This window comes from Rutilus rutilus (assembly GCF_951802725.1).
Source record: "Rutilus rutilus genome assembly, chromosome: 21".
In the NCBI taxonomy this organism is placed as follows: Eukaryota; Metazoa; Chordata; class Actinopteri; order Cypriniformes; family Leuciscidae; genus Rutilus; species Rutilus rutilus.
In genome coordinates, this window is record NC_140226.1 from 10460299 (window position 1) to 10485488 (window position 25190).

The window sequence follows — 25190 nt, forward strand, 5'->3', positions numbered from 1 at the left end:
TCGAGCTGGCCGATTTTCATTAGTCGATGCCAGACCATTAATCTTTCAGATTTAGGTCTGGATTTTCAGGCTACAACTGTACAACATGCATTTAAAATATTAAAAATTTTCGACATCAAGTCGGACATCACTTTTAACCACTACTGTAAATGCATGCATATATTTCTTGATTTTTCACCAAGCTTTTTGCCTTCACTAATTTATTTTTAATGGTAAAGAACTATTTGGTGTGACACACATTTTTCAAATAGCCCATGTAGTCTCTAAATTAATATGAGATCAAAACTGAATTAATGTATAAATTAATTAGCAAAATTCTGTTTGTACATCATGTCACAATTTCAACTACACAAAACAATTTCATGCCAACTAACTACCCAAATTGTACAGGTTTTTTGTGAGAAAATGTAAGCAAAAATAAAAAAGACAGTACAGACAAAAGACAACATGTAAAGAAACTGAGTTACAAATTACTTACTAATGATAGGAAATGAATCTCTATCTGCACACGCAGCTGCTAGTGCACGTCCATCATGGGAGAAACGCAGAGTAAAAGAGCCCATCTGACCTCCACGAAAGGACTGCATTGGCTTATTCGGGATGCGACACACCTGTTTAAACAACCAATAAGAAAAATTAGACAAATGAAACAAATTACTGTCTGTGTTCGAAATCGCCCCCTATACAGCCATTTTGAAGTGGTGTCTGAAAAACCATAGTGGACGTTATCGAATTGCCTCATTAACGAGTGTACAACCATTATATGCTCAACTGCTAGAGAATACCCATAATGCACTGTGAGGGTCGTGCCAAATTAATTCCTGTGTCTCAACAGAAGATGGCGTCCGCAGCTGAATCATTCATCCATCCATTTTCAATCGACGTCCAATGTGGCTACAGCGTAATATCATACAGGTATACATACATTTTTTTATTGTTTGAGGTTTATACATAGTTTCCATGACAAAGTTCAAGATAAATCTTTTCATTACTACTGGAACTACCATTAAACAGCATGCACAAGCTATGCAAAAGCTACAGCCCTTATAGCGCACTCAGTGTTCGAATTCGCTCACTCGTTTTCATTCACTCCTTCAAGTGGACTATGTTAGTGGGCTGATGTAGGGAATAGTGAATGTATAGGAGGTGATTTCAAACACAGCTACTGACTCCCCAACATTAATGGGGTGGTGTGGCGCAATGGATAAGACACATGCCTTTGGTGTGAGAGACCCGGGTTCGAATCCACTGTGAGACACCAATGTGTCCCTGAGCAAGACACTTAACCCCTAGTTGCTCCAGAGGCGTGCGACCTCTGACATATATAGCAATTGTAAGTCGCTTTGGATAAAAGCGTCAGCTAAATGAATAAATGTAAATGTAAATTAACGCCAATAAAGCAAATTTCGAAAACCTGTCCAGGCATGCGGCTCCACTTCATGGTTTGTGATTTGCTCTCCAGTATTTGGGTGCTGGTTTTATTGGTCATCTCAGTATTGAGCTCACTGTAGGAGGTGCTGCCTCGCTCCTGCTGTAGAGCCATCATGGAGCGGATACTGGGGTCCACCTGCGCAACAAATCCAAACCAGAACAAACTTCATTGACCACCAATTTTTTGTATTTTCACTGTGTTTTTAAATTTAAAAAAGTGAACCTACATGTTCTGGTGGTTTGAGGCCTTTCACTGTGACATAGAGGGTGGATGCGTATTTGTTCCTTGGGAACTTTGACCACCACTGAAACACTTCAACTGTTTGTGGCAGTTTCTTTGCCCGCGGAGGAGGGCAGTAAAGCTGTAGACGCAGTTTGGTGTCAACGTTCAAAACACCATTGGTTCCTACAAGCTTGGGGAAATAATTGAAGAGCTTGATTTCAGTGGAATGAAGGATACAGTTACATAAAATAAACAAAACAGATGGAGCTAACAAACAAAATAACCAAACAAATACACCAAAGGTAATGGTACCTTCAAAAAAGCCCACGCAATCTTCCTGAATCCCCGCTCATGACGGTCAACAGAGATGTTTGTTCGCGCTTCCTCCATACTGATGAAATCCAGAATCTGTAACATCATATAAAGTGTTTTATTAATTCCTTTCTTTGCTCAGAGGATGACAATATACTTTTAAACTTATTCAAGGACACAAACCTCAAAAAACAGTATCACATGCGGACTCTCATCATCGTCTTGTAGGAAATATCCGAAGCGCTCATTGAAGATGATCTGTTCCTCCCACTCTGGAACTGTTATTTTGTGTTTCTTGAAGTCAAAGGGTTGAGTTATGATGGGTAGGATGTGCTCGATGTTTTCTTGCTCATAGAAGGATGAAACATGGCGATGGCTGTGAATAGAATAAATCACAGGGAATAAATTTGACTACATTTGGTATAAAGACTATGACTGATATCGGAAACTTCTCTACTATACAGTATGCAAACACAGTACACCAACAGAGTAGTATGCCTGAATACATAGTATTTAAAAAACAGTAGGCAAAATCTACCCGGATGACCTACTACTTCCACCGAGATTCTGAATCGGCTCCACTGATGCCGTAGGTGACATGACAGTGACAACATGGCGGATGTAGTACGTTAGATATTCCTTCATACTATATAGAACATACTTTTTTAATGGTTACAAAGTAGGTTTCAAACCACATGTAGTACCTACTATACAGTATGTGATTTCAGATACAGCAAATTAGCATATTCCTCCAAATGGCTTCTAGCAGGTTTTAGTTTTAGGCAATAAACATAACAAGTAAAATCCAAACCTGTCCTCCTTCTTGACATACTGTCCATTGACCTCATCAACCACGTGAACTTTGACCATGGGGTGGGACACCATCAGGTCTGTCTTCAGCTTGTCTGTCCTGTGGATATAAACTCCCAGCACTAGACTGTCATCAAAGGCTTGTTTCTCTTCTGGCTGTTCCTCCTCAACAATCACTGCAACCAGAAATTAATAACCACAATCAACCCCACATATCACACATGTAAATAACAATGAAATTAACACAATATACACACATTTTTAAGAGTTACTGGGTTTCCATGGTGGTGACAAACAAAATAATACATGGATATTGCAGCCGTAAATGACAGATAATACTCTCAAGGCATGGCGTGTAATTCAAAGATTAGAAGATAGGATCGACACAACCTCTCCTCTTTTGCCAATCCTGAATAATCCAGAGTTTTTGCCAAGTACTATGGACCCTGGTTTCAACCTTTGGCTGGCTAATGGTATATGTAGGATAGGTGACCTATTTGAGGAGGGATCACTATTGCCCTTTGATATTATAGCCTCAAAATATAATTTACCTAGGCAACATTTTTTTAGATTCTTGCAAATTAGAGATTACATATTCAGAAATACTACACTTACTTCCAAATATTCATTTTCAATAATTGAGAGGATACTTTTAAACCCTCCTACACAAAAGTTGATCTCCTTCTTCTACAAAGCCCTGTGCTCCTATGGTACAGTTAATACCTCGCACCTCAGATTAACTTGGGAAAGAGAGCTTGGGGTGGATATCTCGGAGAATGAATGGGAGATGGTTTGGTCTCTAGCCAATAGGCTTTAAGTTTGCAATAAAGCAAGAGCCATTCAGCTTAGGATCCTCCACAGAATACATATTACGCCTCTTCTAAGACACAAATACAATCCAGCTCACTCACCACTCTGCCCCAAATGTAAATCTGACATAGGAGATTATATTCACTGTGTATGGGATTGTCATGTGATCCAGACCTACTGGTCCAGAATCGTAGCTCAATTGAATAAAATCTTAGGTTTGGCCTTGGATCCTGACCCTTTGTCTCTTCTCCTGGGTTTCCCATGTAAGCTTATTTCTAATAATCATAAAAGACGTCTTTTTAGCCTGTTAACTTTTGCTGCCAGGAAGAATTTACTATTGTCGTGGATCAGCGATAAACCTCCCTCTATGAAGGGATGGCATTCAGTCATTAGAGAGACTATTCCTCTGGAACTTCTAACATGTTTACTCTACAACTGATACTTTTATTCGCACCTGGCCACCATATTTGGACAGCATAAATGCCTCTATTTGTGATATTCTGAGGTTTGGTATGATATAGTGCCTCCAGAGGTTCTATTTGTCTTTTGTTTTTTCCTTGTTCTCTGCTGGTCCTGTTGCACATTTTTGTTCATAGTACAATGCCTTGTTGTTATTTTATGTAGGCTACACTTTTGTGTTTATCTTTGTTGTGTGTCGGCCAACTTATGTTACTTTGTTTTGTGTTTGTTAAATAAAATAAAAAAGTAAATGACAATTTTCATTTTTTCATGTTTTGGGTGAACTATCCCTTTAAATTGAAGAGAGTAGATACTCTATGCAATATGACTTGTGTGTTTGAACAAAAAAAGGTTGGTTGGTTCAATAGTGATGACATTGAGACCTTCTTTTTGTTTCTTTTTCTTCTTCACTTTGGGTTTGACTGTGTCCTCCTTGAATTCCTCCACAACATCATCCAGGATGTTTTCTGTCTGGTTTTCCACGGACACTTCAGTCTGACTACAGACAAAAAGGCAAACCAAATTAAGCAAAAAAAATACATTATTCATATTACCTTAGACATTTTAGAAAAAAAGACATTTTACTATAAGAGGCATCTCACACTATGCTTAACCCCTGGTTAAGGCCACGTTAAAGCTGAAGTATTTTTATTTCTTGCATCTCCAAACAGAATTGCAAAAAGAATAAATAATCTGGAACATAATTCTTCCAAGAATAGCTAGCATTAACTTTTACCTTCTATCACCATCATGTTTGCTTGATTTCACTTTCTTCTTTTTCTTCTCAAGCTCATTGTTTAGCATCTGGCTCTCCGTAAACTTCTCCACAGCTTTCTTCCGTGCCGTCTTTTTCCCAGAAGTCTCTTCCTCCTGTGAGATCTGATGTTGGTACGCCTGTAGATAATCATCTTCCGTCTCTGTCTCTTCTCTCTGTCGACTGACATCATTTCCACTTTTATCCTTCCCTTTCCTAAACTTCCTAGTATGTTTTCCGTTGATTTCTGAATCAGTCCTCCTGTCGTTGTTGTCTTCATCTTGAACAGGTGGTAGTTGTGGTAGCCTCCTTTTGCTTTTCTTTTTCCCGCTGGTCAGCGCGGGCTCCTCATCACTTACAGCATTGTTTATGTTGGTCTTTTCAGATGTCTCTCTCTCTCTTCGCCTGTTTTTGGTGTATCTAGGGCTGCCCTGAGCTGGATCATATGTGTTATGGAGGATAGCTTCATCATCTTCAGTGTCTTTACTCAAATCTAGGTTCTTCTTCAAGGTCTGAAGCTGCAAGAAAACAGAATGGAGTTCATATAACAGATAATGGGGTACTTACACAGTGAATTATCTTCTATCAATGACATTTTTCTTGATTAAATAAAGATTACTTTCACTATTACTAACCGCAATAACTTCCTGGGACTGGTCATCGATCTGTTTGGCTTTCTTTTTCTCAGAAGGAGGGTTTGTATATCTCTTCAACACCTCGTCAAAGCGAGCTTTCGTCTTAGCTCTCACATCACTTTGACCTGTCAAACAGAGATTTACAGACAAATCTGCGTGTAAGAGCATCAATGATAATCAATGACAGAGAAAATATTTGATATATATCAAGTATGAGTGATCTTTATTCACCTGCGGGCATTCTGATGAACTATAGACAACTTCATTCTGGAACAACAATCCTAAAACAGAAAATATCATACATTACAATGGAATCAAAGAAAAACTGGTGTTTCAACCTTTAGTCTTTATTCGCTTATGTAGGTACAATCACCAATAAAAGGTTTAACTTAGTTTAATTACTCTTACTAAAACTAACGTTAGTGTTAAGCAGATTATGTAATATTTAACTTGACCGCCAACACAGAACACCTCTAAATTCCCGCTATCATGAGCTACATAAACGACTACATTGCTGTTTTAAAAGCAAATAAAACAACTCTTGATTTTATCTGATTTTAATCCGATTCTAAAAATAACAGAAATGCCTGAATGAGTATGAGTAAGTTAAGTGATTGTTGATGTGGCAGCTTGGCTTACATCTCACGCGCTAGCTGAAAACAATGCACACAAATCACTGCTAGCGCACAGGATATTCTCGCGAGAAAATTCAGCGACTCTATTTCATTTTACATGTGCTACTGTTAAGTGTAGGGTGTCTGTAGAATAAACGCACATTATATGCCGTAAATGTAGCGACGCAGTCAAATCATGTCTGCTGTAGAGGATCCATGAATGATTTCAGTGAGCAGCCATTGCTGGCGCGACCGTTTCCAACAGCAACAACACCAACAAGATTAGCCCCGCCTCCCTGGGTTACTGTTGTGGCAACATTGTCCATCAAGAGCCACATGCGAGGATAACACGAATTAGTAATTTATTACAGTTTTTCTGAATTGCTAAAACACTAAACCCCATTCTCTGAACCAAATTCTCAATAGCCTAAACAAATTTGCAGTAGCACCTCAATGCAGTACACGAGATCCAGGGGGCGGAGTTGGATCCAGATATAAGGGGTGGAGATTGGTAGGTTTAGGGGTGGGTTTAGGGATTAAGGGGTGGAGATGGGTAGGTTAGGTATTTGTGGGAAGGAGGGAGGAGTTGGATCTAGATCCGACTCCTCCCCCTGGATTTCATGTTCTGCAGTGTCGAATAAATCACTCTTTCTGTAAAACACTTTGCAAATCTCATGAAATCTCATGAACTCTTTTTGCAAAACTCTAAACACATTCTCACTGTGATGCACTTGTGCTTCAAAACACTAAACACATGCAGGCAAAAGTTATACACAACTACAACACAGTTCTCTTCGACGACCCAAAATTGTTCACACTTATTTCTAATGATGTGACCAAACCAACTGTACATAATACAAGTTCAGTTCAAAGTGCCAAAACTGACTCAAAATGTTGCACTGAATGTTGAAACCAATAATGGATGGAAACAATATAAGAGGGAGAGGAGGAAGAGTACAAATAAGAGGTGGTGGAAGAGGAGGAGGACGAGAAAGAGCAGGTGTGGAGAATGTCGTCAAGCATCAAATCATCACATTAGAAAGATTTCTGAAGGATCATGTGACACTGAAGACTGGAGTAATGATGCTGAAAATTCAGCTTTGATCACAGGAATAAATTACACTTTACTATATATTCACATAGAAAACAGCTGTTTTAAATTGTAATAATATTTCACAATATGACTGTTTTTGTTTGTATTTTTAATCAAATAAATGCAGCCTTGGTGAGCAGAAGATACTAAAACTTTTGACCGGTAGTGCATATTTTTGAATATATTTTGAATCATCCCATATGAAATGGTCAAAATAATTTTTTCTAGTGATTTTCTGATTAGAGGAAATGTTGTTAATATAAAATCTAATGGCAGATGAAGTTGTGGCACATGTTTTGCCTCGTGTCTCAAGAATCAGTGGCAGGGTGGTGTAATATTCAATAGTCAATTGAGCTTGACACCCAGTGCAGTTCATCTCTCCACTAGAGGTCTCTGTCACCCACTTAATGAAATAACCATAGACAGTATGGAAATAACCAGAGGTGTCGGTCACACACTTCACTCCTGCCCCCGGTGCCCCGTAGAAATATTTCAATTTATATTATGAATTTTATATTCATTAGGGGTTCAAGCATGAAATGCTGAAACCCTATTGTAATTGTAAGGATTCGTAAAACGCATCGTGCAGGCCAAACCGTAAGGCCTAGAGACGTGAAACCTGGCCAGATGGTAGGCCTCAATTTGGGGACAACCTATCAGAGTATGACCCCGATTGGCCCATAGGTGGCGCTACAGCAACCAAAAGTACAAAATCGCTCATAACTCTTAGACCGTTTGACCTAGACTCAAGTGCCTTACACCACTGTGATCCCGCTAAAAAAAATTCCGCTATGTCGACTTTTGTCCAAAACCTACTTTTGCGAACTAGTCCCTGGTTTTTGGCCCGATCGGAACCAGACCAGTCTAGGACAATTCTCTGGACTCTCTAGATCAAAAGTTATCGAAAAAAAGTTGAACTTTTGCATTTGGCTGGCTGTAACAGGGTCATTTAGAAAAGGGGCGTGACAAAATACACTCAAAAGCCTATAAATCCTAAAGGAAAACTCAGAACTTCACAAAAATTGATGAGCATATGTGTCATGACATGGTGAAGAAGCATGCAGAGTTTCATGGAGATCGGACCATAGGTGGCGCTATAACTGTTAAAAAGCTTTACAAGCATGTATTTCCTATATGGTACATTGCCTGTATTGGCTGTAAATGGTCTTTTCCATCTATTATGTCAGTGGTTACATGCTTGCTAAATAAAACTTAATAACTTTTGATGCTTTTGTGCTTAAAGGCCTTAATTGCTTGAACCCCGATAAATGCTGCTTGCAGCTTTAATTTTTTATTGTTTTAGATAATAGTAAATCATATTTTTTATCTAAATGTATAGCCCTATACTAATTCGAATCATGAAAAAAAGAGATGAAAACCTTGACTGATGGATATAAATTTACTTATTTTATTTTTTTAAGAAAACACATCACTCAACATGCCATTTCTGATGCATCACATAAACTAATCATTCATAAATAATTTTATTTTCAAGTGCTCAGTGGGGATTGACAGCATGTGGATCTCAGTTCAGTAACTGAGACATTGAAATCGAAAACACCATCACCTCTCATCTGAGAGCAAACCACAGACCGTCTCAGACCGGGGGGATTTTGTCCATGGAGCAGCCGCACTTCTCAACAATCATGTTTGGGAATTCTGCCACCTCGATTTCAGTGTAATCTCCTTTTTTGACCAGGTACATCATGGGCAGCGGCGCGCTCTCCATCACCGCACAGGTCCTCTGCCCGTATCCATAGTAACCGCGCTTGGGTTGCTTGCATCCTCCTGCGCATCTGAACGCCTGGTACCCGGCCGGCTCAATGATCCAGTACTGAGTCCAGGTCAGCTCTCGGAAGTTGATGAAGTGCTCCTCCCGGCAACACTTGCTGCTGTTTGGGCTGGAGTTACAGTTACCCTGGGATCTGTTGACATGGAAATGAATGATTTTAGTTAATGAATATATGATAAACGGGTATGAAGTTCAATGCAAGTCATGGAATCTAAGTAAGCTCCAGTTTAATAACAGTACTCACCCGTATTCATCCAGGTTTAAGGTGTAAAACACAAGTTCAGGTGCACCCGTATCCTTCTCCAGGGTGTTCTCCTTCGGGTCCTGTGTGGAGAAGCGCACTCTTTTGGCCATCTCAGCCGCGTAGCTCCCAGGTCTCTCTCCCTCGGTCCACACCTCCAGATGCAGACGAGTCTTCTTCTGGGATTTAGACCAGTAATGAATGGCCTGAGTCACGTCAAAGCTCCTCCAGCCGGTCTCGTGGATAGGAACCAGTCTATTAAAAAAGCATAGACTGATGAGTTTCCATTCATGCATTACAAAATGAAAGTTTGTAATTATTTGTATTTGGACATGTGACATACCTTGAGTCTATGAGTGATGTCCTGTTGGATCCGTCTCCCAGTACTTCCACCCAGTAGATGCTCACTCTGGCGTTGTTAATGGGTCTGTGGTTCCTCCGCTCGGGTTTGGCTGGATTCTGTGCCGCGGTTTGGAAAAGTTTTAGCTCGGCCATAGTGACCTCGGTGTTTTCTTGCAGCCTGGCCTCCATGTCAAACACGAGACGCTGCCGGGTTGTGTCCGAGTACTTGATTTCTCCTGTGATATCTGTGGATAACAGAGGATACGTTAGATCACTGTTCATGAGAGATGCGCTGTGAAATGTTTATCTTCATTTTTTAGCAACTTTTTCTCATTCATTTCATTTGGTATGATCATTTATATTTGATATTTTCTTGATCAGTAAGTAAATTGACAGTAGTCGAAAATAAATATCAAGGCATAAAGTAATCAATTAAGTAAGAATAATTTCAGTGGTAAGATTTTGCAATAAATTGAATTAGTTAATGCAATAGTTAATATAAACCCAATTAATTATTTTGGTTAATGATCATTTTGACATAGTAATACATTTTTATCTTTAAAAGTTTTATACATTAATGCTGCAACAATAATATATTCATATTAACATTAATCAAGATCAGCTAATCCTGTAAATAATTTAAGTGCATGGTCCAGTTATCTGTGGCATTTATTATGGTTTGTTATTTGTTCATGATACCAAGTACATGAACTAATATTAAAACATATAATACAGTACAATTTTGAAAACGTTTTTGAAAACATTTGTCAGATGTGACCCACCTGCACTCCCATGGATGCCTCTCAGAATGCCCGCCAGGCTTGGCACAGATCTCCTCTTACGCTTGTTATGAAGTTTCAGCATGGACAGATATTTGTTCTTGATGTGAGCCGGGACGACTAGGTTCTCCAAATCTCTCTTCTGAATCCTGGGAAGTTCCGTTAGTCCGAGTTTTTGGAGCATGGCCTGCTTCATATCCTCATGGTGGAATCCCTCAGTGAATGAGATCACTGCGGCACAAGTGAACAGCTGGATGAGCAAAGCCATGCTTGATCTAGTGATGCCAGTGTCGTTCTCCTGATTGACTGACTGACTGAGTCTCTCAGGGTTTATATACAGTTGATCCCCCCCCCCCCCCCCCCCCCACACACACACACACACACACACACACCCTGTCTGGCTTTTCGCACCTCCACAAAGGGGAGGCAACCTAAAAAAGACACCCTTCAAAGCCATGTCCCATTTAGACCACCTAAGTATGTTTAGGACATTATATATTTTTATATATATTATTAATATATAGGCTATATATTATTTTTATATCAATGCTTATATTATATTTATATATTATATATTTAGTAAATACTGTATCCATGTATTTACACTATATTTATGTATTTATACATTTACTTATTAATTTAATCTAGAATAAAACACTTTTTTACATTATTTATGATTGTTTTTAAGCAAACATGAATGTGTTTTTGTGAAGAACAGTTTTCATCCTAAGTATGTTCAGTGCATTATATATATATATATAACTTGTATTCATAAAAAATTTAAAAATACAGTGACTTCATGTATTTATATTTATGTACGTTATACATTTATTTATCAGTTTAACCTATTTCAAAGCATTTTTACAATATGATTTCTTTTTTATTCCATTCATTTATTATTTCTTAAGCGTAATGAATGTGTTTTTGTGAAGAAAATGTAGCATTTATGTATTTACAATGCAACTAATACAACTTTTAAAATTGTGTCAGTGTATTTAGTGCACGGTTCAGTTATTTGTCGTGTTCGTTTCCATTCTTTCTGCCTGCGTTTCAGTTCATTCCCTTCTCCTTTCCAGCTTTAACCATCTTTGGTAAAAGCAGCAGTGTATTTGGCAGGGCAGAGGCGAGAGGGAAGTGTATTGAGAAATGCCCACCCCTGCTGTCCATTATTCCACAAACACAGGGCAGTAAATCCAGGAGTGAGCTGAGGGGATGTGGATTGGAGGGAGTTTTCTCAAGGGGGTGATTATCCTGTTACTATTGCAGGACTGATCAGACCTCTTCTGTCCTGCCAACAGAAGGACTAAACTTACCCCAGTCTGTGTATTGTGTATTGGGCCCGCAGGTTGTCCTGGGATGTCAGACAATGACGGCACAGGAACGGCTGATGACGGATCACGTCACGTCAGACAGCTAAGCAAATTTACTTGCTACACAGCCATGTTTTCATGGTAATCGTGTTATTATCTGACGCTGTTTGTCAGGACGGGCAAGACAAGTACAATCCAATGTTTACAATCAACATGGCTATTATTATTCCAAATGAAGTCAATAGCACTACAGATAAGGCACATTTTCTCTAACATGCATGCATTTAAAGGGCTAAAATGAATACAGAACTGTTAAAAAAATATAGATTTTATTCATTTTTGTGCATGCTGCATGGCAACTGAAAACTCCAGTTGACAGGTTGTAGTTTGAGATGATAAGGCATAATAATAATTGAAAAAGTAATAATCTGTAGAGCTCAGAAAGACTTGGGAAATGCTAAATCTATGCGTTTACACAATTGCATCACTGTCAAATCTTTCACCTGCAAGTCATTAAAAAACTGTCCTCATTGATTAAAGAGAGAAGCGGGTTGACATCAAATGAATAAAGACTAAAGGATTGAAGTTTTGTATTCATGCAGATAAATACTAATGCCATTCATTCAGAAAAATGTTCTTGTGAATTTGAAATGTTTTGAATGTCAAAAACTATTTTGTTAAGAAAAGAAAATAAAAAAATTCTGAAAAATGTTCAACTTTTGTCATAACGTAGTTATGTATTAAATATTAGTAAATTATATTTTAAAATACTGGTTTCAGTGTACATTTTCAATGGTAAATTCCACACCTTCTGTCCCTGTAAGATATTTTATGAGACGTTGAGAATGTTTTGAATACACAGCACATAACAAAAGATCTTAGACCTGAAACTTTCAATGACTCATTAAGCGAAACTATTATTTATACCTATATAGACGGTTGTTTTGGAGGGTGGGGTGTTACAACTGACTTTCTTTGATTTCTCCATGCTGCAAATTCTAGCACATCAATTAATTAGATGATCTAGACTGAAAGTGGTATTTCTCATTGTCTAATTGCATGTGAAAAGGGATCAGAAGGATTAAACCAACAATAACACTGTCCTGTATTTTACCCCTTTTAATCAAGAGCCCCAATAAACACAAAAGGTGTTAATGATGATCATTATAGACCCTGTTCATAGAAACCAGCCCAGCTACACAGCTCAGATGTCCTTCATGTTTACTGCTATGATGGAGGGCTTGATTTGATCCACTATCTAGACTAATAGAAATGAAATTAAGCTATTCAGACAGACTAACTGTTATTAAACAGTCTGGTTTGGCTTGCTTTGCTTGAGAATGCCAAACCAGAAGAGTTTATTCTGAATCACGGTTTGCCTACATTTCATAAATGATGTTCATAAATTCATTCACATCCAAACTGTAACCTTTTATGTCCACGCCATTAGAAAAGTAGTAGATTGATCATTGAAATGACCTGTAGGTGACGCTGCTTTACCGTGTTTTTGCGTGGAACTGTCGCCAAACTGTCTGGAGAATCGCAGTGGATTGTTCCAGTCGCCAGAGGGAGCTCTGGCATTCGCAGACTTTGCAGACAGATCAAAATATAGCTAATAAATACTGCACGTTTATGTTCAATGCATTGCGCCGGCGGTGAACCTTCAGCATAGACTACGGTGTAAACATATTTATGTCAATATGCCACAGTAAAATAAATGTTATTCTGAGTCGTAATAACATGATCTGAGTCATCATTATAACGGTTTTTTTTTTTTTTACACAATTTTTACATTTTCAAAACTCTTAGTACTAATATCACAACAGATCGTCAAAAGTCTAACATTTCAGCATGTATTCAGTTGTGTTAGTACAATACACAAAATCACAAAGTATCAGTGTTTCATCTGTAAAAATGTTTCATTCACAGTAACTGCCTTTATAACGCTATTTCTATCTCTTTTCGTTCAGTTTAATATATTTTTTTCTATTATTTAATCCAACTGATCTTAATCATTTGGTACATTTATAGATTTCTATAGATATAGTTTCTACTTTGAAATTTATGCGGATAACCAAATGTAATTAATTATTTTTACATTATAAGCGCGCGCGCGTGTGTGTGTGTGTGTGTGTGTGTGTGTGTGTGTGTGTGTGTGTGTGACAGAGAGATTTAAAATTTGTGAACATATAACAGGATAAAGTACAAGGGAGAGGAATGAGAGTGTCAATGACAGATTCATCAGAGATGCATCAGAAGAAGGGAGACTGACAGACAGATGGCATCAAATACAGCATTTTACATTACAGCATGATACTGTAAACAGATTACCGGTAGAGACCGCCACATTACTGTAACTCACCCTTCATCTGTAAAGGTCAACTATAGATTCATTTCTTATGGTACAGTGAGAGCATTTATTGCCAGCAAACTTAGTTTTAGAGCAGAACATCATGGCTGTTTCATACTGTGACGTGTTTATTCAACTTGTCACAATGTTTTCTGTCATTTCCTCAACTTCAACTTTATTTTCTTCATTAGTAATTAAATCCAACGTGTTTGAAAAGTGCAATGAGTTATCATCCATGCCAGCAATTAAAGTTGTTAATTTTAGTGGAATGAATTTTGTTATATAGGCTATACTTGTTGTAGTTATCCTTGGAAGTTCACAGTAAGAAAAAAACTACTTTTCAGTATTTTCCAATTATAAGCATTTTAAAATTTTACATAAATGTACTATAATTTAATATTTTACCTAAAGAATGCTCTTACCTTTGACTGATAGACACCTTATTAAAGTTTCTAGACGTATAGGTTACAAAAAATTAAAGATAGATAGATAGATAGATAGATAGATAGATAGATAGATAGATAGATAGATAGATAGATAGATAGATAGATAGATAGATAGATTTCTCTCAGTGATATATGAACAGAAATGTATTGCACAATTATGGATTATTACAGATAATATAAATATCACTAAGCCTTATATAAATTAGAAGAGTAAAGTAGCCTAACTAATTCAACTAAACAGCTAAACTACAGCAAATCATCCCTATAAGCATATCTGACTGATACCATCCAAGTTATCATGAAAAATGAAAGTGTGAACACGTGACCCCAACCCCCTCCACCCCAACCCACCCCTCCCTCCCTCCCTCCCTCCCTAAATTCTCTGCTTAAGCAAAACAGCTGTTATATATGTGTATTTATGTATTATATGTAAACTTGTGTCTTTGTGTTTGTATACGCACCTGTGTTTATTTATGTATGTAAGTAAGTGTATTTATATGTATTTATTTATTTATTTTGTTTTTCTTTAGAGTGTCTATATATTCTGTATGTGTGTTCTTCTAGGTATGTAGCTACATGTGTCCTTGTATTTGTACTGTTTATCTTTGTATGTTTATTTTTATTTGTGTGTGTCTGAATGTGATTGTGTGTGTGTGTGTGTGTGTGTGAGTGAGTGAGAGAGAGAGAGAGAGAGAGAGAGAGAGAGTCGCCATGTTTCTCCTCATCATTCCTGAAACACACTCACCGTCGGCGGGCAGATGAGAGAGAATCACCCCGTCACCCCGCATCCACACCGCCACCTTCCTCCTCCTCATCCTCACCCCATCTTCACCACCACCATCACCACCATCATCATCTGACGGACTGATTTCATCCCGCTGGCAGGACTTACTTTTTCAGGAATTATTCATGGGAAAAGGAATGAGGAAAACTAAGTGACACTCAATCGGTGCCTTTGGAGAACTTCGCTAAACTCACTTTTTGCGGATATAAACACATTTTATCCACATTTTCCACACACGTAATGCCCGAACATAACATTTGGGGGGCGTGTCATGTTATTTCTGTTGGTTTTGAGGAGAATTCTCTTCGAGGACGAGCTAAAATCGGCTAGCCTGCTAGCCGAACGTCTTTATTAGCCGGATCATTAGCATCAGTTATTTTAACCCGTTAAAGTTGAACAAACTGGGAATTTCTTGAAGTTTATTTACTTGACATGGTTTGACACTAGTTTTTGTTATTATTAATACACGATTTTTTTGTATTTATATTAGAAAAAAACAGTTAAGATACATTGTGTCGTGAGAATGTTGTTAGCTGGTTAGCTTGAGTAGCTACAGTAAAGGCACTTAAATATCTGTAAATTAAGCAATTTTGAACCATGTCTGGAGAAGTGCGTTTGAAAAAGCTGGAGAAACTGATCCTGGATGGTCCTGTCCAGTCTAATGGACAGTGTTTTAGTGTGGAAACTCTTCTGGATGTTCTCATCTGCATTTATGATGAGTGCATCAACTCCCCACTCAGAAGAGAGAAGAACATTGCTGAGTTTTTGGAATGGGGTGAGTATGATGCTTTTAAAGACATGTTTGCTTCTTGAAAATCAATGCATTTCATGTTCAAGCCATCTTAAACCAATGCATTTCATGTTTAACCCATATTAAATCAATGCATTTCATGTTCAAGTCAACTTAAACCCATGCATTTTATGTTTAAAGCATCTCAAGTCATTGTATTTATTGATTAAATCATCTTATTGTAGTACTAAAGTTCACTAGATGTTTGGATTTTAGAGTCATCATAAATATGGACTGAAGTTTATGCAACAAATGTCTTTGGCAGCACTGAATCATAGATGTGTGTGTGTGTGTGTGTGTGTGTGTGTGTGTGTGTGTGTGTACAGCCCTGGAAAAGTCAAGTAGCAACATGCTGTTAAATTCTGAGCCATCATACCAGCATGCTGAGCAGTATATCATAGGGAATGGATTGAAATTAACCTCAGAAAGGGAGTATAAGTTATTGGACTTTGATTAAACGGTTTCTATTTAAAAGAATGTGTGCTATTAAAAGTCTTAAAGGGCTAGTGGAAAAGTTATGAAAGAATTCTACTTCTGCTTGTGGCAAAGTGTTCTGACACTGAAGGATGTGCTTTTCACTGTCATAGTGATTGATCAAACTGGTTCCCTATAGGAAAGACTACAGCTGGTCCTGGGATTGAGCATGTATACGGTAGAAAAAGTCCCCTGGGTCATATGGTGTCATTCTCTTTTCGACTAACACATGAAATCTGCCTCTTTTGTGTTGTACAAAGTATTCCTCCAAGCATGGAATATGACATGGGCTTTTGTGATGGTGAAGTTGTAAATACATTAACTGAATTCAAGTAGACAATGCTGGGAAGTATTAAGTGGCCAGTCATGTGACTGAAATGCATATAGTGTGATGGGGAAAAGCAGTGTATTGTTTGAGTATGTTTAATCAGGCGCCTCCTGACCCAGCTTAACTAATGAATATGACTTTAAACTTGTTACATGTTTAAGTTGAGCAGGAAATGACTGGAGCGCTACATCACATTCCACCGTGAATGAACATAGTGTGCCGTTTGTTTGTTTGTTTTGTGGCGTGACTTGCAGCTACCCTGAATGACCTGAACGGTAAACATTCCTTCCATGGAAACAGAAGGCATGATGCACGCAGGATAGACCGAACGAGTGTGGCAGAGAATAATAAACGCACACACTGTAACACAATAATATTACGTGATCGTTCTTATTGGTAGGGGAACAGAAAACAATTGTGAATCTATTCTATGCACTTGTAGACCTCTTAAGCAGAGCGTATGCTATATTTTAGGCTAATGTTTTGGAAAAAGATTCATTTCTTGTCAGCTTATTGCAGATTCATTGATGCTTAGAGACTTTCCAATTTTTTTTTTTGCATGTGCTACTTAACTTGGCTGCTGCAATGTTGCTGGAATTTGCTCTTCAGGTCATTTATTTGTACTCTAGTTTTAAAACTTTAGTTCAGCATTGTAAAAACTCTCTCCTTTGCATTAGGCTAAAATGATCTTCTTTACACACCTTTAAGCCACAGGTTGGTTAGAGACGATGCCAGGACAAGTTGAACTCGTGCCCAGATCATCAGCCAGATTTGTGTTATCTCTTGTGTTATATTCCTGTGAAGACCGCATGCTTCAGATGGGATGCTTTCATTTTTATCTGACAGTTTTAGAGATGGTAAATGTAACATCCATCATAACTGATGTCATGGGTTGATTTATATAGTCTGGAGGAGAAATACATTAATTAATTCATGTTGAAATGCTGTTGTTGGGGTTTTGTGGTTTATACTAGAAACTGAAAGTTTGTAGATTCAAATCCTGTAGCTGCAAATCCAAAAGCTGTAGGCTACCTATGAGCAAAATTGTAATTTCAGGTTTTATATATATATATATATATATATATATATATATGTATATGTATATGTATATATATATATATAAATAAAAAAAGTCTAGTTTTTCTATGTATATTTTGCATAGTAAAATAAAATCTGTAGCTGTAGTTTGCTTCTTTCGCCAAATAATTTTGTCAGATAACCAAGTTCAGTGTTTTGTTCTTCCCTCTTATTTAAAATATTTAAAATACTATATAGTATTTTCCTCATATTTTCATGGTTTGTCGAAATTGTAGTGTCATTAAAAACAAATATCCCCTCCAGACATCACTTTTGGCCACTGCTCACTGTATTAAATATTTTCTTACTTGAAGTGAAATCCAGCATCGGATTATATTGTGTAATGTCTAATACACTGTTAAATTAGAAAAAGTAGGCATAATTGATTAGGGATGCACGATATATCGGTATCAGCCGATATGTAGATTTTTTTTTAAATCATCGTTATCGTATCGATTAGGGCTGTCACTTTACGTTCGAAAATCGATTGCACAATCGATCGGACCAACCAACACAAGTTTCGAAAACGAAAATTGGGAATCGATTTTAACGGTCTTTTCTCGGAACGCGCGTCACACAGCAACTGCAGGCTCTGACAAACACACAAAACAGCAAATTATACTTCTGCATATTGTGTCTCTTTTTACTACAAAACTGTGAATTCTGCCGGTATTCAGACAGTCTCATGCATACAGATACAGATTCCGGCTACGGTCTACAATCGCCCACGTAGGCGAAATTTGTTTGACATTTCTAATCGTAAACACAGCCATGTTGAAGCCTGCCGTAATGTTTGTCATTGATGTTATGGCAGTCCACTCTGCTTATTGTTTTTCGAGAATGTTGCACTCCTGTTTGTCATTGTGCACGAAACTTCACGCCAATAAATCATCAGGAATATTGCTGACTTGTGCGCGTCTCAAGGGCCCTCTTTACGTTCGTCCTAATGCCTGTTAGCTGTCTGTGGATTTGCCTATATTTGGCGTTTAAAATGGAAACGTCTTTAGACATGGAATTATGTCTCAAAAATCTACCAGGATTTTTTCACAAAAGTGACAGCCCTAATATCAATATATTAAAGCCGATAAATAATGGATTATTTCCTTCAGCTGAGACACTTCAGATGCTCACTGTTCACCATGATGGTTTTAAATCACTTGAAATATGATTGAAATCACTTCAAAAAGGAAAATACAGTTAAGTGCAACATGTGCAGTCATATGGGCTACATACAATTTTAATAAAAACATTATAACTGTGTGCTTGGGACATGTCTTTTAATGGTGAGACTTTTGGTTTTATAATCAGGTTCTCAAAATTTTTATAAATTTATCGGTTTTCGGCTTTCAAATATGAAGAATTGTCGGTTATGAGTATAGGCCAAAATTGTCATATCGGTGCATCCCTAGTATTGATATTGTATGCTTTCAATATCTGCCCTTATCAGGTGATTCATTTTTTTAATATACTTTAGGCATATTCATATGGTCACTGTTCACATAAATGAATGGCAAATTGAGTCTGTTTACATGCACAACCTTGCTGAAGCAAAATCTGATCAGTGGATCTAGATTTGCTTGCTTTCCAACACGTGTTCTGTGCATGTCTTAGACATTATGACATCAAAACAATGTTCATTGATGTGCATGTTAGCCCTCAAAACAGCCAATTTTTTAACACTTAACAGCATTTCTTTATACTTTTTTTTAAATGCATTATTTGACTAGTAATTAGTGTGTCAATTTCATGCTCTTTCTGCTTTCTGTGCTGATCTGAAAGAGGCCTGAAGACTCAAAGGCAAATGTAGGAATGTGTAAGTCACAGATGCCGTTCAGGCCCAACTGTTTGAAAGAAAAGGCTGACTCGGTGGACGGTGACTAACAACTACCCTCTGGTATTTGAAGAAGTCCCCCTGTATAGTGAGTTCCCCCGGACAGCTGGTTTAAATTGACAACCCGGGCAGTTTTATGTGACTATCCTGTCACAACCCCAACATCATCTGCCTTTCCAGTGTTTTAGCTTTCATACCGTCTACGTTTATTTATGCAGGTTGGGTTCGCTGTCAGGTATAACCGGTCTCATATTTTGGGATTAGGTTTGTATTAACTTTGGGAGGTTTCTCGTATTCAAAGGTTGAATCCTCCTCGTCACAAGCAAGCTTTTCCTTTATATTTCGTCCTTTTTTTGTATTTTTAATACGGCAAGTCAACACTTGTTTAGTCACTGTGATTTGCAAGACCAGTATGCCTTTTAGGGATGCAAAATCTTGATGTCTGTTCTGAACGGATTGGGTTTAGGACCAGACTTGTTCCTCTATTGTTATTGGCTTTCTCACAGATGAAAACAAGGGCCAAAGCATAAACACTATCAGTTTTTTTTTTTTTTTTACAGTTTCAAATTCCATTTAAAGGGATACTCCACTTTTTTCGGAAATATGCTCATTTTACATCTCCCCCAGAGTTAAACAGTTGAGTTTTACCGTTTTAGAATCCATTCAGCCGAACTCCGGGTCTGACGGTACCACTTTTAGCATAGCTTAGCACAGATCATTGATTCTGATTAGTCCAGTAGCATTTCTTTCAAAATGACCAAAGAGTTTCAATATTTTTCCTATTTAAAACTTGACTCTTCTGTAGTTAAACCGTGTACTAAGATCGACGGAAAATGAAAAGTTGCGATTTTCTAAGCCTATATGACTAGGAACTACTCTCATTCCGGCGTAATAATCAAGGAACTGTGCGGCTGTACCATGAGTGCAGCAGGCGTAGTGATATGACGCAGCGCCTGAAAATAGGTCTAATAGGTTAGACAAACTTAGTCCCGGTCACGTTGGAAGAAGTTACCGAGCTGGGGACTATTTTCAGGCGCTGCGTCATATCATTACGCCTGCTGCACCCATGGTACAGACACACAGTTCCTTGATTATTACGCTGGAATGAGAGTAGTTCCTAGCCATATCAGCCTAGAAAATCGCAACTTTTCATTTTCCGTCGATCTTAGTACACGGTTTAACTACAGAAGAGTCAAGTTTTAAATAGGAAAAATATTGAAACTTTTTGGTCATTTTGAAAGAAATGCTACTGGACTCATCAGAATCAATGATCTGTGCTAAGCTATGCTAAAAGTGGTACCGTCAGAACCGGAGTTCGGCTGAATGGATTCTAAAACGGTAAAACTCAACTGTTTAACTCTGGGGGAGATGTAAAATGAGCTTATTTCCGAAAAAAGTGGAGTATCCCTTTAAGTTTAATAACATGGCTAATCTTCAGAATAACAGACTATCGTATCCTTGCAGATCATGTTGTTTTTATCCTTTTTGACATAATGTAATATTATGGTTTTTGTGTATTTGTAACATAAATAGATTAACACCCTTAAAGGGTTAGTTCACCTAAAAACTCTGTCATGAATTATTCATCCTCATGTCTTTCCAAACCCGTAAGACTTTTGTTCATCTTCAGAACACAAATGAAGATCTTTTTAAGGAAATCTGAGCAATTTCTGTCCTTCCATTGACAGCTATGCAACTACCACTTTGACGCTTCAAAAAGTTCATAAAGAGATCGCAAAACTAATCCGTATGAATCGAGCGGTTTAGTCCAAACTTTTCTGAAGAGACTCGAACACTTTATAGGATGAACAGATTGAATTTAGGCTTTCATTCACATATAAACATTGATCAACGAACATAAACAGAACCTGCGTAACACGAGAATGAACCTCATTGGTCCTCACATGGCAAGTAAACATGCTTGAGCTTCCATTTACCATCACTGATGTGTGAGTTGATGAATTTTTATATGTGAAAGTCTAAATTAAATCTGTTCATCATATCTCTTGAAAAAATTTGGACTACTAAACCGATCAATTCATATGGATTAGTTTAACGATCTCTTTATGAACTTTTTGAAGCGTCAAAGTGGTAGTTGCTTAGCTATCAATGGAGAGACAGAAAGCTCTCAGATTTCATCAAAAAGATATTCATTTGTGTATCGATGATGAACAAAAGTCTCACGGCTTTGGAACGACATTAGGGCGAGTAAATGATGACAGAGTTTTCGTTTTTGTGTGAACTTATGATTATAAGGTTGTGTTACACATTATATCACCATTTACAGGTTCTTTTGATTTGAAATTGGTCTGAAATCGTTTTTATTTTTCTTCGTTTTAGTGTATGAAATTATAACCCTGTGACATTATTAAACGAAAGCTGACAATTTATTTTGCGCCCAGTGTTTATATTATGCTGACTTTTCACAGTGAAAATGCTCTTGATGTTGGATTTGGACACAAGTTTATCTGTGAGTCTTTCTGCAGTCTGGCTTTAAGCGCTTCTTTCCCTCTATGGAAAGCGTGTTTTAATGATCCTGCCAGTGTCTTTGCCTTTATATGGTGTCCTAATGCGGGTATTGCAGGAGATAGATAGTGTGGTTCATTTGATTTGCAGCTCTGTGTCCCCTTGCTCTGGAGACTGTGACAGTGATATACACAATGAGCTTTCTGCATTCAGATCTTTAATGAATACCGACCTGAGTGTGCTGCAGTTGTTTTGGACACTTTGGAAACAGTGTAGGTTCTTCTAAGGAAGGCTTGACCTTTAAACTGTCCTTCATGAATAGACTTTATACACTTTGCCTGGTTGATGTATCAGAGACCATGATGGCAGTTCCAGGTGGTCTGTTTTCCATCTGTTTCTAATGCCCTGTAAAAGGATGCCTGACACTGTGGTAACATTTGATATTCACAGCATTGTTTATGTGGAATCTCGCTCATATCCCACAAAGCTATGTGTGTAGATTTCATATCAACAAATCAGTCGCCTGACATTTTGGCTAATGGAACTCGCCCTTTGCAGCTTGAGATGTTTGGCCTTGTTTGCCAGAGGTGTGTTCACTGTGTGAAGCAAGAAGTGATATATCCACTGATCTATATAGAATGTCATTATATAGATCAGTGGATATATCCCATTATCTTCCATGCTTAGTAGTTGTGTGTTTATAGATCAATATAAAACTTGATATTCAGTTGGGGTGTGACGAGATCTTGCAATATTAAAACGTGACAGCATTTCTTGTCGAGGTGTCGTCAGCATGTCAGAGGTGAGTTTGTGGCAAAACCTTTTACTGTGCTTGCATTATATTGTTCAGTCTTTTACTGCATATGATAATTAAATAATATATGCGCTGTTATCATGTACTCAGCAGCTCTGTTAACAAACTCCATCTCTGCATATTAGGGGTGTAAGAAAAAATCGATACACTTGAGTATCGCGATATTTTATTTTGCAATACTGTATCGATTTTCAAAAACGCAAAATCGATTTTTTTTAATAATTTTTTTACGTCCAAAAATATTCATGGTAAGACCGTAAGACAGTGGTTCACTGTGGTTATGTTGTTTAAATCCCTACCAATAGATAGCTATGCTGAGACGCACCACTACTAGTGTCCTCGCCAGGCTCGCCTATAACGGTGCGTGTCCACTGGACATTTTAGGATTGATAGCGGACCGGCGAAAGCGTTGAGAGCGACCGAGAGCGTCAAAAAGTTGGGCAGTTCCTTTATACAAATATGAAGCGAAAAACGCAGTCGGCACTCGGCAGCCAATTGCTGTGAGGTTCGGGATGTGACGTCTGTCTTGAGAGTTTAAACATATGCAAATTGTGCCGGAGTTTATGCTGGATTTAGTGCGTAAATCATTTTGTTTACAAATAAGACGTTGTGCAGTTGTTATATGTTAAATATTTCATTTTGGATGTGTTTATTGTGATTATATTGGCTGGTTTTATAAAAGTTTATACAATTGAAAGGATATCTTTGCTTGGTGCATTTGGAAACAAAGCTTGTCTATTTCTAAATGTAATCGCGTGCATCGTTCACACCGAACGTGAATAGAGCATCTGGCGCGAGTGATTTCAATGTTAAGTCAATGCAAAGACGCGTTTACGCGCGTCTGGAGGTCCTGCGGCACGAGGCGTTTAGCGCGGCGCGGTTCGCCTCATTCGCGCGTCCAGTTCTTTTAAAATCTTTTATCACATAAAACTTGATTTCAATATATGACACATTCATTTTGTTCACTTTCATCCACTTTCATTCATTTTCGTCCAGTTCACTTTGTTGTTTTGTATTGTGACAGGGGCTGTACCTATTTTCTTTTATTATGGCTGAGCATATAAAAATTTGCTCACCAAGAACTTGTGAACCATAATCCCAAACTGGCAGTTTTATTTTCTGTGTACTGGATTGTTTACCTAAAGTAATCTTCTTTGACTTTTATGCACATCATGTCTTTTTTTAAATATTTTTAATATATTTTACTTTTAAAAAATCCCAATATATCGCCTTATGCACAGTATCGAAATATATTGCAATATATTGAATCGTGACCCATGTATCGTGATACGTATCGTATCGCCAGATTCTTGCCAATACACAGCCCTACTGCATATGCTGTGAGTTTGGGTTGCTTATATAACGATCTTTGAATGTATCGTGCGCCATTTCACCAGATTTGTAACGCAACTCATTTATAAACCTACTCTAACGCAGGAGAATACATCAATACATTTTTAAATATGCAAATTGTTGTTCATGGCGATTTCTAAATAAAAGTTTAAACCCTCGCTCTTGAGTTTGCTCGTTTTGATGTCCACATGTTCTATTTCTATCGTAAAGAAGTGGCCAAATATTTCATTTATGTCATTTTTTTAGGTTGATTCTTAGCAAAAAACACTTTGTTCTTTCAAAATGATATGTGCTCATTAATGTGTAATTACTTCTACCAACTAATCAAGTATTCTCGTAAGCGTAGAATCTGCCATTTAGAATACATACGAGCGAGTCGCTCGAATGGCGGCAGCCATGTTGCGCCTCCATCTTGAAAATACATTAGCCAAAGAGGGACATACCTGGAAATTCAAGCTTCGCCTTTCGCGTTTTTACACTCAGTGGCACCGTGACGAATGCGAGGGGGCGATTACTCGCGACTACCGGCAGATTTGAAATAATACGGCCGCCGTAGGAGTTAAAACGCCCTTGGAATGGGAGGGGCTAGAAAGTAATATTCAGTTGGTAGTCATAAACAATTTCACCGCTAGATGGGAGAAAATCCTACACAGTGTTGCTTTAAAGATTAAGTGGACATTTGAATTTAATGCTGTTTGGCCAATATTAAAGGGGTGGTATAATTCTCTTTTCACAAGATGTAAAATAAGTCTCTGATGTCCCCAGAGTGTGTATGTAAAGTTTTAGCTCAAAATACCCCACAGATATTTTTATATAGCATGTTAAAATTGTCACTTTTTAAGGGTGAGCAAAAATGCACCGTTTTTGTGTCT

At 37.8% G+C, this 25190-nt stretch overlaps 3 protein-coding genes across 12 annotated transcripts in view; 1 reads left to right on the forward strand and 2 right to left on the reverse strand.

Annotated features, from left to right (window-relative positions):
* The window catches only part of ahi1 (Abelson helper integration site 1), a 17469-nt gene extending 10950 nt beyond the window's left edge, over positions 1-6519 (reverse strand). Inside the window, exons 1-11 of the mRNA XM_084394091.1 lie at positions 6210-6519; positions 5666-5715; positions 5435-5559; positions 4782-5317; positions 4429-4544; positions 2778-2952; positions 2150-2342; positions 1967-2062; positions 1659-1844; positions 1415-1567; positions 479-611 (exon numbers count right to left, since the gene is read on the reverse strand). Coding sequence (XP_084250217.1) covers positions 479-611; positions 1415-1567; positions 1659-1844; positions 1967-2062; positions 2150-2342; positions 2778-2952; positions 4429-4544; positions 4782-5317; positions 5435-5559; positions 5666-5675 — 1723 coding nt within the window. The 5' untranslated portion in view covers positions 5676-5715; positions 6210-6519. The remainder of the gene's footprint in view (positions 1-478; positions 612-1414; positions 1568-1658; positions 1845-1966; positions 2063-2149; positions 2343-2777; positions 2953-4428; positions 4545-4781; positions 5318-5434; positions 5560-5665; positions 5716-6209) is intronic.
* A 2219-nt stretch (positions 6520-8738) lies between these two features.
* lft2 (lefty2) lies at positions 8739-10563 on the reverse strand (the record flags this gene model as incomplete). Its single annotated transcript, XM_084394110.1, has 4 exons — positions 8739-9066; positions 9178-9429; positions 9518-9761; positions 10299-10563. The coding sequence occupies 4 exons, from the start codon at positions 10561-10563 to the stop codon at positions 8739-8741; spliced, it is 1089 nt and encodes a 362-aa protein (XP_084250236.1).
* Positions 10564-15068: 4505 nt separating this feature from the next.
* The window catches only part of cdc42bpaa (CDC42 binding protein kinase alpha (DMPK-like) a), an 86628-nt gene continuing 76506 nt past the window's right edge, over positions 15069-25190 (forward strand). For 6 of the 10 annotated variants that reach the window (XM_084394079.1, XM_084394082.1, XM_084394084.1 and 3 more), the window contains exon 1: positions 15113-15960. In XM_084394079.1, coding sequence (XP_084250205.1) covers positions 15783-15960 — 178 coding nt within the window. In that variant the 5' untranslated portion in view covers positions 15113-15782. Of the gene's footprint in view, positions 15961-25190 lie in introns of all 10 variants that reach the window. The other 4 variants (XM_084394081.1, XM_084394083.1, XM_084394086.1 and 1 more) reach the window with 1 other exon arrangement.